The 13099-nt window shown below is 45.9% G+C and overlaps 1 protein-coding gene across 1 annotated transcript; it reads right to left on the reverse strand.

Moving 5' to 3' along the window:
* Positions 1-2663: 2663 nt before the first annotated feature.
* On the reverse strand, positions 2664-3611 carry LOC105074537 (olfactory receptor 10H1-like). The gene has a single exon (XM_010962108.2). The coding sequence runs from the start codon at positions 3609-3611 to the stop codon at positions 2664-2666; it is 948 nt and encodes a 315-aa protein (XP_010960410.2).
* Between the last annotated feature and the right edge of the window lie 9488 nt (positions 3612-13099).

Here is a 13099-nt window from a genome sequence, read left to right on the forward strand (position 1 = left end):
GAGAGCACACTATATGCTTTGTAGACATACAGCAGTGGACAAAATGGACCAAGAGTCCCTGACCTTCTCAAAGCAACATTCCAATGGGCGGAGACAGACAGTATCCAACAAGCAGATATGGCAGGTGGTAATAAGCATATGGGAGACAAGGGAAAGCAGATCAAGAGAGAAAAGACATGGCCAGAGGTGTTTCTACTTTCTGTAGTATGGCAACGGAAGGGCTCTGTGACATTTGAGTAGAAACGTCTCGAGGGTAAGAAAGATCGTAGGAGAATGAAGTGTGTGTGTTTGCGTGTGTATGTGTGAGGGTGGGGGGAGCAGGAGAGGGGAAGAGAGAGAGTGGAAGAGGAAAAGAGAAAAAGAGCAAGAGAAAGGCAAAGGGAAGGAGCGAAAGAGGGACAGACCAAGGGAGGGAGAAATAGAGTGAAAGGATGATAATGTCTACATGAATATCCAAGGATTTGGGCACATTCAGTTTGAGGTGCCTCCAAGATACCTACCTGGAGATACTGAGTAGGCAGTCGAAAGGGATAAAGATAGGAATTTTGGGATCACTTGTGTGCATAAGGTACATGAAGCTATGATATTTGAGGGTAGCCCCAAAGAGAGAGGACGCTGATGAAGTCCAAGGATTGAATGGCTTTAATGGCTGCCTTGTGATCCATGAATGAATGAACCAACATTTGTTTAACAGTCCTTTATTAATAAATAAATAATGTGATGTATTGTCACAGCTCTGAACATCTTATTATTTACATAGATGCAGAATGTATCTCTAAGATGTCCATCTAATTAGGTGGAAAAATAAGAGGCAAGATTTAAACCCAGGTTAGCCTGACCTCAACACAGCCTCCCACACACTGTTTCCCACTTCTCTGGGGACAATAAGGTTTCTCACAGTAAACGTTATAAGCCAACATTCTGGTTTGTTCAGTATGATTGGGATTATATTGATCCACCCAAGAAATATCTGTTAATCAATTATATCTTCCAAGTGCCATGTTGGCACTGGGTGTGATGGTGAGCAAAATGGACAGACTTCCTGACCTCAGGAAAATGACAGCTGAAGGAATAAGCTAGCATAAGACATGGGAAGCCGGACCTATTGTGGATCCCCAGTAATACTCCAGCTTCTCTTTCCATTTGGATGTTAGTAGGAGCAGAGGCCAAGTTTGCCTTTAATAAAAAAAAATGAAAGAGTTTAGCTTGTATTCTTGTCCAGACAGGATTTGTTGTCAGAGGAGGGGAGCATCTTGACTCACTGTGAGTTAGTGTGATTAATTTATTGCTTGTGTGTTTTAATTATGTTCGTTGTTGTACACCACAGTATCACCATCAACTAGTGTCCAGTAAGTTTTATAAATTGCTATTTTAAAATAAATGGATGAATTCACATTCTGAAACAATATACATTTGTCAAGAAAACTTTTTAATTGAGTTATAATTGACATATAACAATGTGTAACTTTAAGATAAATAAAATGCTGATGTGATACATTTATAATTTGCAGTTTAATTGCCACTAAAGTGTTAGCTGACTGTTAGTAGCAGCTAACACCTCTATCATGTCACATAACCATCACATCTTTCTTGTGGTGGGAACAATTAAGATCTAGTCTCTTAGCAACTCTGAAGTTTATAATACAGTCTTATTGTCTATAGGCTGTGCATCAGACCTCCAGGTCTACTCATCTACTGGGTGATCTACTGGTTGAAAATTTGTGCCCTTAAACAACATCTCCCCAGTTCCCCCACCTCTCAGTCTCTGGCAACAACCATTGCAATCTGTTTTTATGAGTTTATCTTTCTTTGATCCCACTTTTAAGGGATATCACACCATATTTGTCATTGTTTTGAGTACACATATTTTCAACAAATTATAAGCACTATGAAGTATGATGAATCTTAAATCCATCCTCGTACCAAGGGGGAGCATTGAATCAGTGTGACCATGGGATACACCTTCATTCTGGGTTCTGCACTCATTAGTGAGACCAAAGAGTTCACCACTGGCCCATGAGCCGAGTCACTCTGACACAGCAGGCCATTTCCACGGTGGGACTTCTTTCCTTGACCTAACAATAGTGACTTCCCAGTGACTCTCTGCAGCTGCTCAAGATTCACACTGAAAATGTGGAGGTTTTCTCAACTTTTTCTGAGGCTGATTATTACAGAGATGAGTGAGCAATGCTAGGGTTTATGGTGCTTTGCTCTCCTCCCCTGTAACCTGGGTAGTCTCCTGCAGCCTTGCCAAACCTGTGTTGTAGCTACCCGGTGCTGCCTAGCACAGGGGGAAGGTCTGCTGTGTTCCATTTCTCTTTGCAGTGTGGGTTTCTGGGATGGGAGTAATCACACCACCCCTGCTTCCGGCAGAAGAAGAACAGATTCTGGCTTTACCGCTACCTGACAAAGTGTCCTGCAACAGATAGGAATCATCGAATCGTATTTTCTCTGAGTGATCGATCACCTCATACAGCTTTCCACCCTGAGTACAGGCATGATGCTGCTTAACCATTGTGGGCACCTTTGGATGTTGCAGACAAGGGTCCTTATAAAATTTAAAGCATCAGACAAATATGGTATTACATGTTTACAGGGGGCCATCTTTAATGGTAGCACCTGGTAACCCAGTTTAGCTATGTCCAAGGAATTCCTCCCAGTAATCACATTTTTTCTGGGTAAAGCATGCTGAGGAAGGTCTTCTTCATGGCATTCTTCAGCTCCTTGTTCCTGAGACTGAATATGATGGGGCTGAGGAAGGGAGTGAGGACCGTGTAGGTGATGCCCATCAGCGTGTCTCCTTCCAGAGACTGGGGAATCTTGGGCTTGAGGTAGATGACGGAGGCGAAGCTATAGTGCACGACCACCACGGTGAGGTGGGACGCACAGGTGGAGAAGGCCTTGTGCCGGCCCTCAGCAGAGGGGATCCTCAAGATGGTGGCCACAATGAAGGCGTAAGAGAGGAGGATGAGGAGACAGCAGCCCAGCAGGGCCGTAATACACACTAGGACCACGCCCATGGCCACTGTGGAGACATTGTCCCCACAGGCCAACTTCAGGAGAGGTAGCACGTGGCAGACAAAATGATGGATCACATTAGAGCCACAGAAGGTGAGCTGGAAAATGGCTGATGTCACCACCAGCCCCATAACTGAGCCTCCAACCCAGGACCAGGCCACCAGACAGGCACAGCCACGGGGACTCATGAGCACGTTGTAGCGCAGGGGGTGGCAGATGGCCACATAGCGGTCATAGCCCATGACGGTGAGCAGGAAGGAGTGGGTGAAGCCAAACATGAAGGAGAAGAACATCTGGCTGGCACAGGCGGTGAAGGAGATGGAGTGATCAGTGGAGAGCAGGTCAGCCAGCATGCGTGGGATGACAGCAAAAGTGTAGAAGACCTCAGAGATGGAGAGGGCGCAGAGGAAGAGGTACATGGGGGTGTGGAGGCTGCGCTCGCTCCAGATGGTGGTCATGATGAGCACGTTCCCCAGCAGCGTGAACAGGTACATGAGCAGGAAGAGCAGGAAGAACATCAGCTGAAGGTGGGGGAAGGTGGAGAAGCCGATGAGGATGAATTCAGTCACTGCTGAGAGGTTGGCTCCCTGCATGGAGGCTGTGCCTGAAGTGAGGTGTGACATGGAGAGCTCAGCTCCTGGGTGGAGGGCGGCCATCAGCTTCCACCATTGCTGTCTCTGCCCAAGGGGCTGCTGCTCCTGGTAAATGACAGGTGGCATTGCTGTAGTTCTTACTCTGTGCTTCTTGTGAGTTAGTCCTCTCCTAATGTAGTGGGGGAGGTGCTGTTTCTGTCACCCCGTTTTGAGTATTTTGAGAATACTCACTGAGAATACTGGGGTGCAGAGAGGCCAAGCAGCTTGTTCAAGGTGAAGTTGTCAAAATGGCAGATCCAAAACCTGACCCCATGGCTGGCTGTCCCCAAAGACTCTACCCTTCTATCCTTCTAGGGATTTTGCTTCCAAACATGAAAATGTTCCTTCACTGAGTTTCCAGCTGTTGCTACACTGCTCCTCTCCTCCCTTCTGATAAATCCTGATCCTCTCAGAGCTTCAGATACTGCTAGACGTCCCTACCTGGGGTCTACAACACTTTGGACCAGTGTGTACCTCTAACTTAATGTGATCAAGTAGATTCTTCCTCTGGAGTCATCCATGCAAGAAATTCAAGGAAGGACGCTGTGTAGAAATAATGTTCTGATTATTTTCCAGCTCCCATGAGGCCCACCTGCCCCTCCTGAGGCAATGCAACATAGCCATCAGACAAAGGGATGTGGGAGTCAGTCCACTGGGTGCAAATTCCTGCTCTGCCCACTGTGTAAACCTGAGCCACTTCCTTCACCTCTCTGCACCTCCATTTCTCTCTACCTGCCTCAGAGAACTGTTGTGGGAACTAAATGAACTATTCTGGGACTGTGACCTGGAAAACAGTAGGCGCGGCCTGTGATAATGAAATCAATACACTAAGTGAGCAGATGCACATGGTCTGTGCTCAGTCAGTAACTTTCGTTTAATGAGATTTCAATCTTTCTTTATAAATAACTGTTTTTAAGTGATTTTTATTAGGTAACTTTAAAAGGCAGTAAACCACTAATCTGTGGCCTTTGGGGTGTGGCTTCTTTCACTCAGCATGATGTTTTCGAGGCTCTTCCATGTCGTAGTGTGTATGAGAACGTCATTCCTTTTCACAGCCAATCAATGTTCCTTTATGGATAGACCACATTTTCTTTATCTATTCACCCACTGATAGACATTGAGGTTGTTTTCATTTTTCACTCTTCTGAATCGCGCTGCTATGAACATTCATGCAGGAGTTTAAAGCATAGCAGTGGTTTCCAGGTGCCGGGGGAAGGGGAGATGGGGAGTGATTGCTAATATGTGTTGGGTTTCCTTTAGACATGCTGAGAAAGTTCTGGAACTAGGTGGAGGTGGTGGTTGCAGAACATTGAATGTATTTAATGTCACTGAATTGTTGTAAGAAGGAGAAAATAGTCAATTTTATGTTCTGTGTATTTTACCACAGTAAAGAAAAAATTAGGAAAATGTAATTAATACCCTATTAAGTGGGTTCTTGTCCTAGATCAAGCCCTGACACTTTGAGAACAAGACACAACCAGACGTTTGGTGACTGGAAGCTGCATTCCCCAAATATCATCAGTTTCCAGAGTTCCTTGGCCTCCCTCCTTTGGAGTCCCTTGTTTCTTTCCCTCACTTCTTGGTCAGTACCTGCCCTAGGTTTCCAGGGTGATAGCTCCAAAAGCCCCACTCAGTCCAGATACTCTGAGATATTGCAGAGGGTAAGTCAAAGTCAATGATGTGGAAACAAGAACCTCCAAGAAAAGGTTGAATGGGTGAGAGCAGGATCCTGTTGGCTGTGCTCTCAGCTTCCCATAGCTCTCCAACATCTAGTGCAAGGGTTCTCAATACTTGGGGCCAGGTCATTCTTTGCTGTGGGGGTGGGGGTTCGTCCCGTGCACTGAAAGGTGTTTAGCAGCATCCCTGGCCTCTACCAGCTGGACGCCAGTCGCCGCTGCTCAGTAGTGACAACCAAAAATGTCTCCAGACTTTGCTAATGGCCCATGGGGAGCAAAGCTCCCAGTTAGAAAAAATGGTCTAGAGAGTACAGACAGCATGCTCTGTCTGACAGGATCTCAGTTCTTCCCTTCTCCAACTGGCAAACACCTGTTCATCTTTAAGACTCAGTTTAAATGTCACCTGCACAGTGCAGCCTTTCTGGACATCTCTTCCCCAAATAGATTTAGTTACTCATTCCTGTGTTCTTCCAAACTTCTGAGTGAGTTTGAAGGACCTAGCATCTTAACTTTTTCATGACCAATGTAATAATGTGTCATGTTGGAGATGCAACTATCTCTGGCACTGGATTTTGAGTTCTGGATGAGAACAGCTACCCTCTATTGGACATGGCACCTGTGCTCATATGTTTCCTGTTAAGTATTTACCCCAATATTGTGAGGCACTACTCTGATCCCTGTTTTACAGAAGTGGCAGCTGCATCCCACACAAGACACATTACTTGCCCAAAGGACCGTGGCTTCTGAGTGGGGGAGCCAGGATCTGAACCTGCACCTGAATGACCCAAAAGCCTACCGTTTCCTAACCTCTCTGTTACACTCACCACTTACTGGTGGCTGTTAATGAATGTCAGAGCCACTCCCAGGACCAAAGAGCTGTTAGCTTCACCACACCAGACCATCCACACACTCCCTCCCTGTATTAATTAAGAGCACAAAACTGCACAGCCATGAATAAAGAAAGGGAGAGGCACTGTGAGGAGATAAGAGCTCACCATGTCTGGGGGAGGTGGTCCAGGGCTGCGTATCCATCTTCTGGGATGAGGGGGATGCAGAGGCAGCTAAGACTGGTGTCTGTTCATTCTGGAAAAAGGCAAAACTGTAAAGTCAGTAAAAAGATTGGTGGTTGTCAGGACCTCGGGAAGAGAGAGAGGGAAAGATGAATAGGTGGAACTCGGGTTTTTTTAAGGGGTGGAAACAATTCTGTGTGATACTATAATGGTGGCTACATGACATTGTGCGTTTGTCAAAATTCATAGGATGTACAGCACTAAAAGTGAACCCTCATGTAAACTGTGGGCTGTGGTTAATAAGAACATGTCAATGTAAGTCCAGCAACTGTAGCACAGTTACCTCTGGAATGCAGAAGGTTGATAACAGGGGAAGCTGTGGTCGGGGAGGGAGAGGATATGTGGAAATCCTCTGTGCTATCTGCTCAATTTTCAGTAAACCTAAAGCTCTTAAAGTAAAGTCTGTCTATTTTTTAAAGTAAACAAAGAGCCTTTGGAACATGGAGGGTGTGGGTTCAGGATGAAATGGACTGAAACCTGGCACTAATCCACCAGGAGTGTACCTAGTGGTTTCCTCTGCAAGCGTTTGAACAGCCCCAGAGAGAGAGTGCGATCTGGCCGTCTGGCACTTAGAGGAATCCACAGCGGGGCCAGCTCTCCACCAAGGAACACAGGGGCCAAGGCCACCTGTGGACAGATCTTGTTCTCGTATACCCCTGCAGCAGGGTTTTCCAACCTCAGCCTTAGGGACTTTGGGAGCTGATAGTTTTTGTGGTTGTGGGCTGTCCTGTGCAGTATAAGATGTTGAGAAGCATCCTTGTTGCCCACTACATGCCAGTAGCTTCTCCCAATTGTGACAATCAAAAGTGTCCTCACACAGTGTCTCATGTACCCTGGGAAGCAGAACTGCCCCTAGTTGAGAACCACAAGCGAGGTCTGTGTTGTCTCCATTTTGCCTTACCTGTCTGCCCCCATCCTGGCTCTCTCTTCTCAGTGAAGTTCTTTAGGATGCCCTTCTGCATCCTCCCTCCCATCTCTGCCACCATCGCCTCCCTTTTCTCTCCCCATTTTCAACCCTAACTCCTTACCGTCACCACACCTGTCCGCCCTGGTGCCCCCGGATGCATTACACCCTTGGTGGGTGACTGGAGCCTCTCAGTCCTAAATCCTCTTGTCTCTTTTCTCTGCCTCCCCTCAATCCTTTTACCACTGTTTTTCTGGCCAGGACGGAGAGGGGAGAGAAGTTAAAACGCAAGCAGTGTTCTGGGTAACTAAGAGCAATAGCTCCCCTCTCTGCACCTCAGTTTCTTCACCTGTCCTGAGAAGCAATCATCCCATCACCTTGAAGATAGGAAGTGGAGCCCTGCCTTCTGCTCCCATCCCGTAGACTCGAATTGCCCAAGGAGTTATATAGACAGGGTGGCTTCTCTGAGTCTGTGGCAGTTGCTGGTTCCCCAGGTCTCTCCTGGTCAAGTGGGAGGGAGGGATGATGACTCACCTGGGGCTCCAGGCTCTGCACCTCCTTCTGCCTCACTCCAGTTGGAGGTCCTGGTTTGATGTTTCCTTGCAGGTGAGGGCTGCAAGGCAAGGAGTGTGCCAGCCACGTGGGGGCCTTTGCCTGAGCTTGATCTCCATTATTTATGCTGCCTCTGCTTTCCTGCCTGCTGCCTTCTCTCACTGCAGTCCTTCTGCCTCTGCCTCTGCTACAGGGATGCGGGGACCCCTGGGGACACTTCAAGGCATTGGGCAACCTCAGGGAGAATCTGTCCTCACTTTCCCTCCCTCCCTGCCTGCCAGGGCTGAGTCAATTACCTGAGCTTCTCAGGGACTCGAGCAGAGTCTAGTGCTTAGTGAATCTGGGATTTGGGGCCCTGGTTCCTGACATCAGCAGGAAAGCAGTCCTGCCATTGTCCACTGGGGCTGACGAGGCTGCCCGACTTACCTGTCTAACTTCTTTCTTCCCCTTTCAGGTCATTTGCCTAATTCAATATCTTTAAAGTTTTTAAAAATCAGCACACATATATCTGTTTTTTCTTATTAAATAATTGAAATTCTACCAATCAGGATAAAAGCTATGTGTTGACCAGCCATGCTAGCATGATGGTGAATCTGATGGACATCGTTGCAGACCATTGTACGCATGGGGCAAGTGAACAAACACATAAAATAAGAGTACTGTTTTGGGGGTTGGTTGTGCTTTTTTGTGGGTTTGTTTTATTTTTGAGATGAAATTCATATAACATAAAATTAAGCACTTTAAGTTCAGAGGCATTTAGCACTTTCACAATTTTGCTCAATCCCCATCTTTATCTAAGTCTAGAACATTTTAATCATCCCCCACAAAATGGGAGATCCCATCTCATTAGCAGTCCTCCCTCCAACCCCAGCTTTAGATTAGTGGCAACCACGAATCTGCTTTTTGTTCCTACAGATTCGCCTGATCTGGACATCTCATATAAGTGGAATCATGCAAAATGTAGCCTATAGGGTCCAGCTTTTTCCACCCAGCATAATATTTTTGAGATTCGTCTGTCATGTAGCATGCATCAGTGCTTCATTCCTTTTGATAGCTGAGTAATATTCCACTGAATGGATAGACCCCCTCATGTTTACTCGTTCACTCATTGATGGGCATTTGGTTGTTTTCATCTTTTGGCTATGTGAATTGTGCTGCAATGAATATTTATGTACAAAGATTTGATTGAATTCCTTTCAATTCACCTAAGAGTGAAATTGCTGAGTCATATAGTAATTCTACCTTTAATTTTTTGATAAACCACCAAACTGTTTTCCATACTTTGTGTTTTAACACAGATCTGATTGTCCTGTAGGTACCTTTCTGCAACTTGGCTTTTTCACTCATAATTTTGGAGTGATATTCATGTTGGTTTATACAGACTAAAGGTTCTCAGCCTTGGCGGTGTTGACATTTGGGGTTGGATCGTCCTTTGAGGTGGGGGCTGTCTGAACATTGCTGGATGTCTAACAGCATCCCAGATCTCAACCACTAGATGCCAGTAGGCTCCCCACACCAGCCATGACATCAAAGTCTCCAGACATAGCCAAATGTCCCTTCTGGGGCAAAATCACATCTAGGTTTCTAACCACATAGAAACATCTCATTGTTATAAAATCAATTTAATATTCAAATTTATAAATATATATAGTGTACATTTAACTGTTAGACATCTCAGTTTGCATCCAATTTTTCTCCATTATTAGGAATAATACAATACATATCCTTGTATGTTTTCTACTACAAACAGGCACTATCTGATTCAAACACAAAATGAGTAGTGAGATGAACAGGTTGTAAGAAATGTGAATCTTAACTATAACGAGAATTGTCAAATTCAACCCCCAAGTAGCTGGGCACTCTCAGCACTTGTGTATCAGGAGATCTGTTTCCCCACGCCCTCATGAGCACTTGACAGTGTGAAACTTAATTTTGCCAACATGGTTGCCGAGTGGTTTCCCACTGTCCTTTAAGTTGCATTTCCCTAATTACTAGTGGGATTGGAAAATCTCTATTGTTCATTTGCCATATGGGTTGCCTTTTTGATATGCCCATTTAAAGCCATTGCTCATCTTTTTAAAGATTCTTTTATTCTTACTGCTTTGCAGGCATGTTATTATAGGTTCTAAATACTAATTTAGCCTACCAGTCTTTTTGCTTTGCCTTCTCTTTCTTGTGCCTTGAAGCTACTTAGAAGCTCCCAGTTAATAGTCATCTCATCGGCATAATAAAGACACTCTTATCACTCCTGGAATAGGAGGCTCAGTTTCTGGAGCTGCGTCAGGAGCTAGGGACAAAGACTGAGCTAGCAAATATTTATATTTTATCACAGGGAAGCATATAGTAATGTCAAATTTTCTGGCTTGTATCCCACAACAACAGGGATCTGGTAGAGCTTAATCAAGAAGAGGTGAGGCTTCCCAGTTTGGGTAGAAGAATTTGAGCACTTACATTACCCAAGAGACACCGTTCTCCCAGACTCAGCTGCAAATTACCCTTATTCTAGGATGCCTTCCCACTGCCCTTGCCCAAGGGCACAGCCCTGGATTCCCACTCTGGGCTCCGCCAGCTCCTGCCTTCGCTCTGACAGTACCTTGACCCCAAGGGGTTGAGGGCATCTGTATCCAGCCCTGTGTCCCCCAAGACCGGGAGCTTCTTAGCCCTTAGCAGGGGCTGGTGTCTCTCTGGGCAGATAGAAGCAGCAGGGAGTCATTGTTGCATGTGAATAGTTAGAGGAAGAAGTAGACTGCAGATCCCAGAAGGCCCTTGAGGTCCCTCCCAGACTGTCTAGAATCTGAAAACCATACTTTCCAGTTGGTTCCTAGAGAGGCTGTTGGGATCAGCCTGTTGGAGCCTGCAGCAGGGATAAAGGACACTGTATCAGATCCAAGAAGTACTAGGTCTGACCCCACACCTGCCTGTGGCCGCTGCTGACAGCAGCAAGCAGGAGAGATTCTTCTGCCCTCTGCTGCTGGCTGTTTCATGGAAGAGGCACCCCAGGCAGGGGAGCACCAGGAGAGAGAGGGTAGGAAGGCAGAGTTGTACAGCTGTGGGTGGGTAGCACTGCCCAGCCTGGCGATGGGGTCTGGGCTGGGGCAAGGGGTAGTAAGAGTGGATCTCAGCTTTGTTGGGAGGCTGCCTGGGGTCTTCTTAGTTTGTTCACTCTGGGTCCATAGTTTTCACGCTCCACCCCTCACCCCAAAATGCCCTTTGCAGCTTCTATATCAGTGGTTCTCAGCCGAGGGCAATTCTGCACCACAGTGGACATTTGGACATGTCTTGATCATTTTAGGTTTCCCTGACTCATTTCGGGGAAGGGATGCTACAGGCATCTGGTAGGTTGAGACCAGAGATTCTGCCAAACATTATACCATGAAAAAGAGAGCCAAAGAATGATCTTGCCCCATATGTCACCAGTGCTGAGCTTGAGAAATCATGGTCTAGGTGCGTCTCATCTTAGCCGCTGGGTCCTGGTCTGGGGCAAATGTGGCCACTGCTAACCTGGAGCGGAGGCTCTGAGGAAGACAGAGTGTGAACTGGGTGCACTCTGGTGATGTGTGGGATGTTTGCTCAGTACGTGTGTGGGGCCATCCTCCGTGAGACCAGAGGATACAGAATTCTGTCCACTTGCTAGGGAGATGGGAGAGCGCTGCCTCAAGAATCACGGACATCCCACCAAGCAGGAGGTGGGAAGGCAGGCTGGAAGGGTGAGGCAAGGGCTGGAGGAGAGAGTGGAGGTTGGATCAGCCTCCTGGGGGGAAACTGCATTGTGTGCTTACCAGAGGTACTATGTGCCCCATCTCGGTCAGAGACCATGAGTTTAAACTGAGGCCAGCTGGTGTCATCTGGAACAGAAGGAAGGCACTAAATCAGATCAGAACAAGGAGCATAACCTCAATGTCAGTGATATTTATTCGGTAAATTCTCAGCCCTTTACAGGAATCCTCATGGACCCACTGAAGGCAGCTCTCTGTGTAACCCCATTTTCAGTTGGGGTGAGGAGGCTCAGCGCTTACAAGCCATTTGGATTTGAACCTTGGGTGTGATGACTGCATACTTTATGTATGTTGCAGAAAATTCTCTCTGGAAGCCAGAGTGGTTAGGGGGCATAGAAGGTGACATGGGAGGAGCCTGGGGCAGTGGTCCAGGAGAGAGGAGATGGAGCCATATGGATGTTGAGAAGCAAAAGCCAGAAACTGTTAATTTGGGAAGAAAAATGCTGAGATGAGGGAGAGATGAGGCATAAAAAGCAGTTGATGCCAGTGTCTTAGTTTCTGGGTGGGGTGTTTCGGTGTTCATAAGATTTGTTTTTCAGGTCATAAATGCAACCTTCCTCTCTCCAAAGAGCATCCTCAGTCCTGCAAATGTCCTCACTGTCCTGGAGATCTGTGTCCTCCAAGTTCCAGGCTGACCCCTACTGTGGAGAGTACTTAGAGGCAATGCAATGGGTGCAACTATGAGGGGGCCCTGTTTCAGAGACAAGGAGTTCAGGAGCTCTGGGCAGCAGTTTGGCTCAAGTTATTCATAAGAATATAGTTTTAATTTTATGAAGGACTTCAGATGCAGAGGTTTGAGTCAATGACATTTCCAGTTTGCAACTTTTGCTCATCATTGGTTTGCACAAGGTCCTTCTCTTGTTTCATAAATATGTTCCCTTTCTTTCACCTCATTTCCTTTTTGTTCTTACAGTCATTTAAAATACTTCATGTGTACTCTTAGATCTGTATGTGTTTTTGCACATTATGTATTATTTCTATATGCATATGTTTTAAAATTTATTTTTAGTTTTTAAAATTAATGGGCATTAATTTATTAGAGAAGTTTTAGATTTAGAAAAACTGATCAGATAATACAGAAGGTTCCCACTTACGTCTTCTCCCTGCACACAATTTCCTCTATGATTTATATGTTGCATTGTGTGGTACATGTGTTATAACTGATGAGTCAATACAGATGCATTGTAATTAACTGAAGTCCAAGTTTTCATTAAGCTCCACTCTTTGTGTGGTACATTCTATTGGTTTTGATGAATGTGTAATGACATGTATCTGCCGTTCCAGGTTTTTACAGGCTGGTTTCATGTGCCATATTTTTAAGGTGCCGTATTTTTCTTTTTTCAGCCAGTATTATTGAAAAACTTCATTTACACTGCTATGTGTACATCTAACACTTGTCTGTGGCTCCAGTGTTGCATCCATCCCCTCTTACCTATGCTCTCCCCGATCGTGACAAGCAGGCTTTTCCAGT

The sequence above is a fragment of the Camelus bactrianus genome, chromosome 22 (assembly GCF_048773025.1).
Source record: "Camelus bactrianus isolate YW-2024 breed Bactrian camel chromosome 22, ASM4877302v1, whole genome shotgun sequence".
Classification (NCBI taxonomy): domain Eukaryota; kingdom Metazoa; phylum Chordata; class Mammalia; order Artiodactyla; family Camelidae; genus Camelus; species Camelus bactrianus.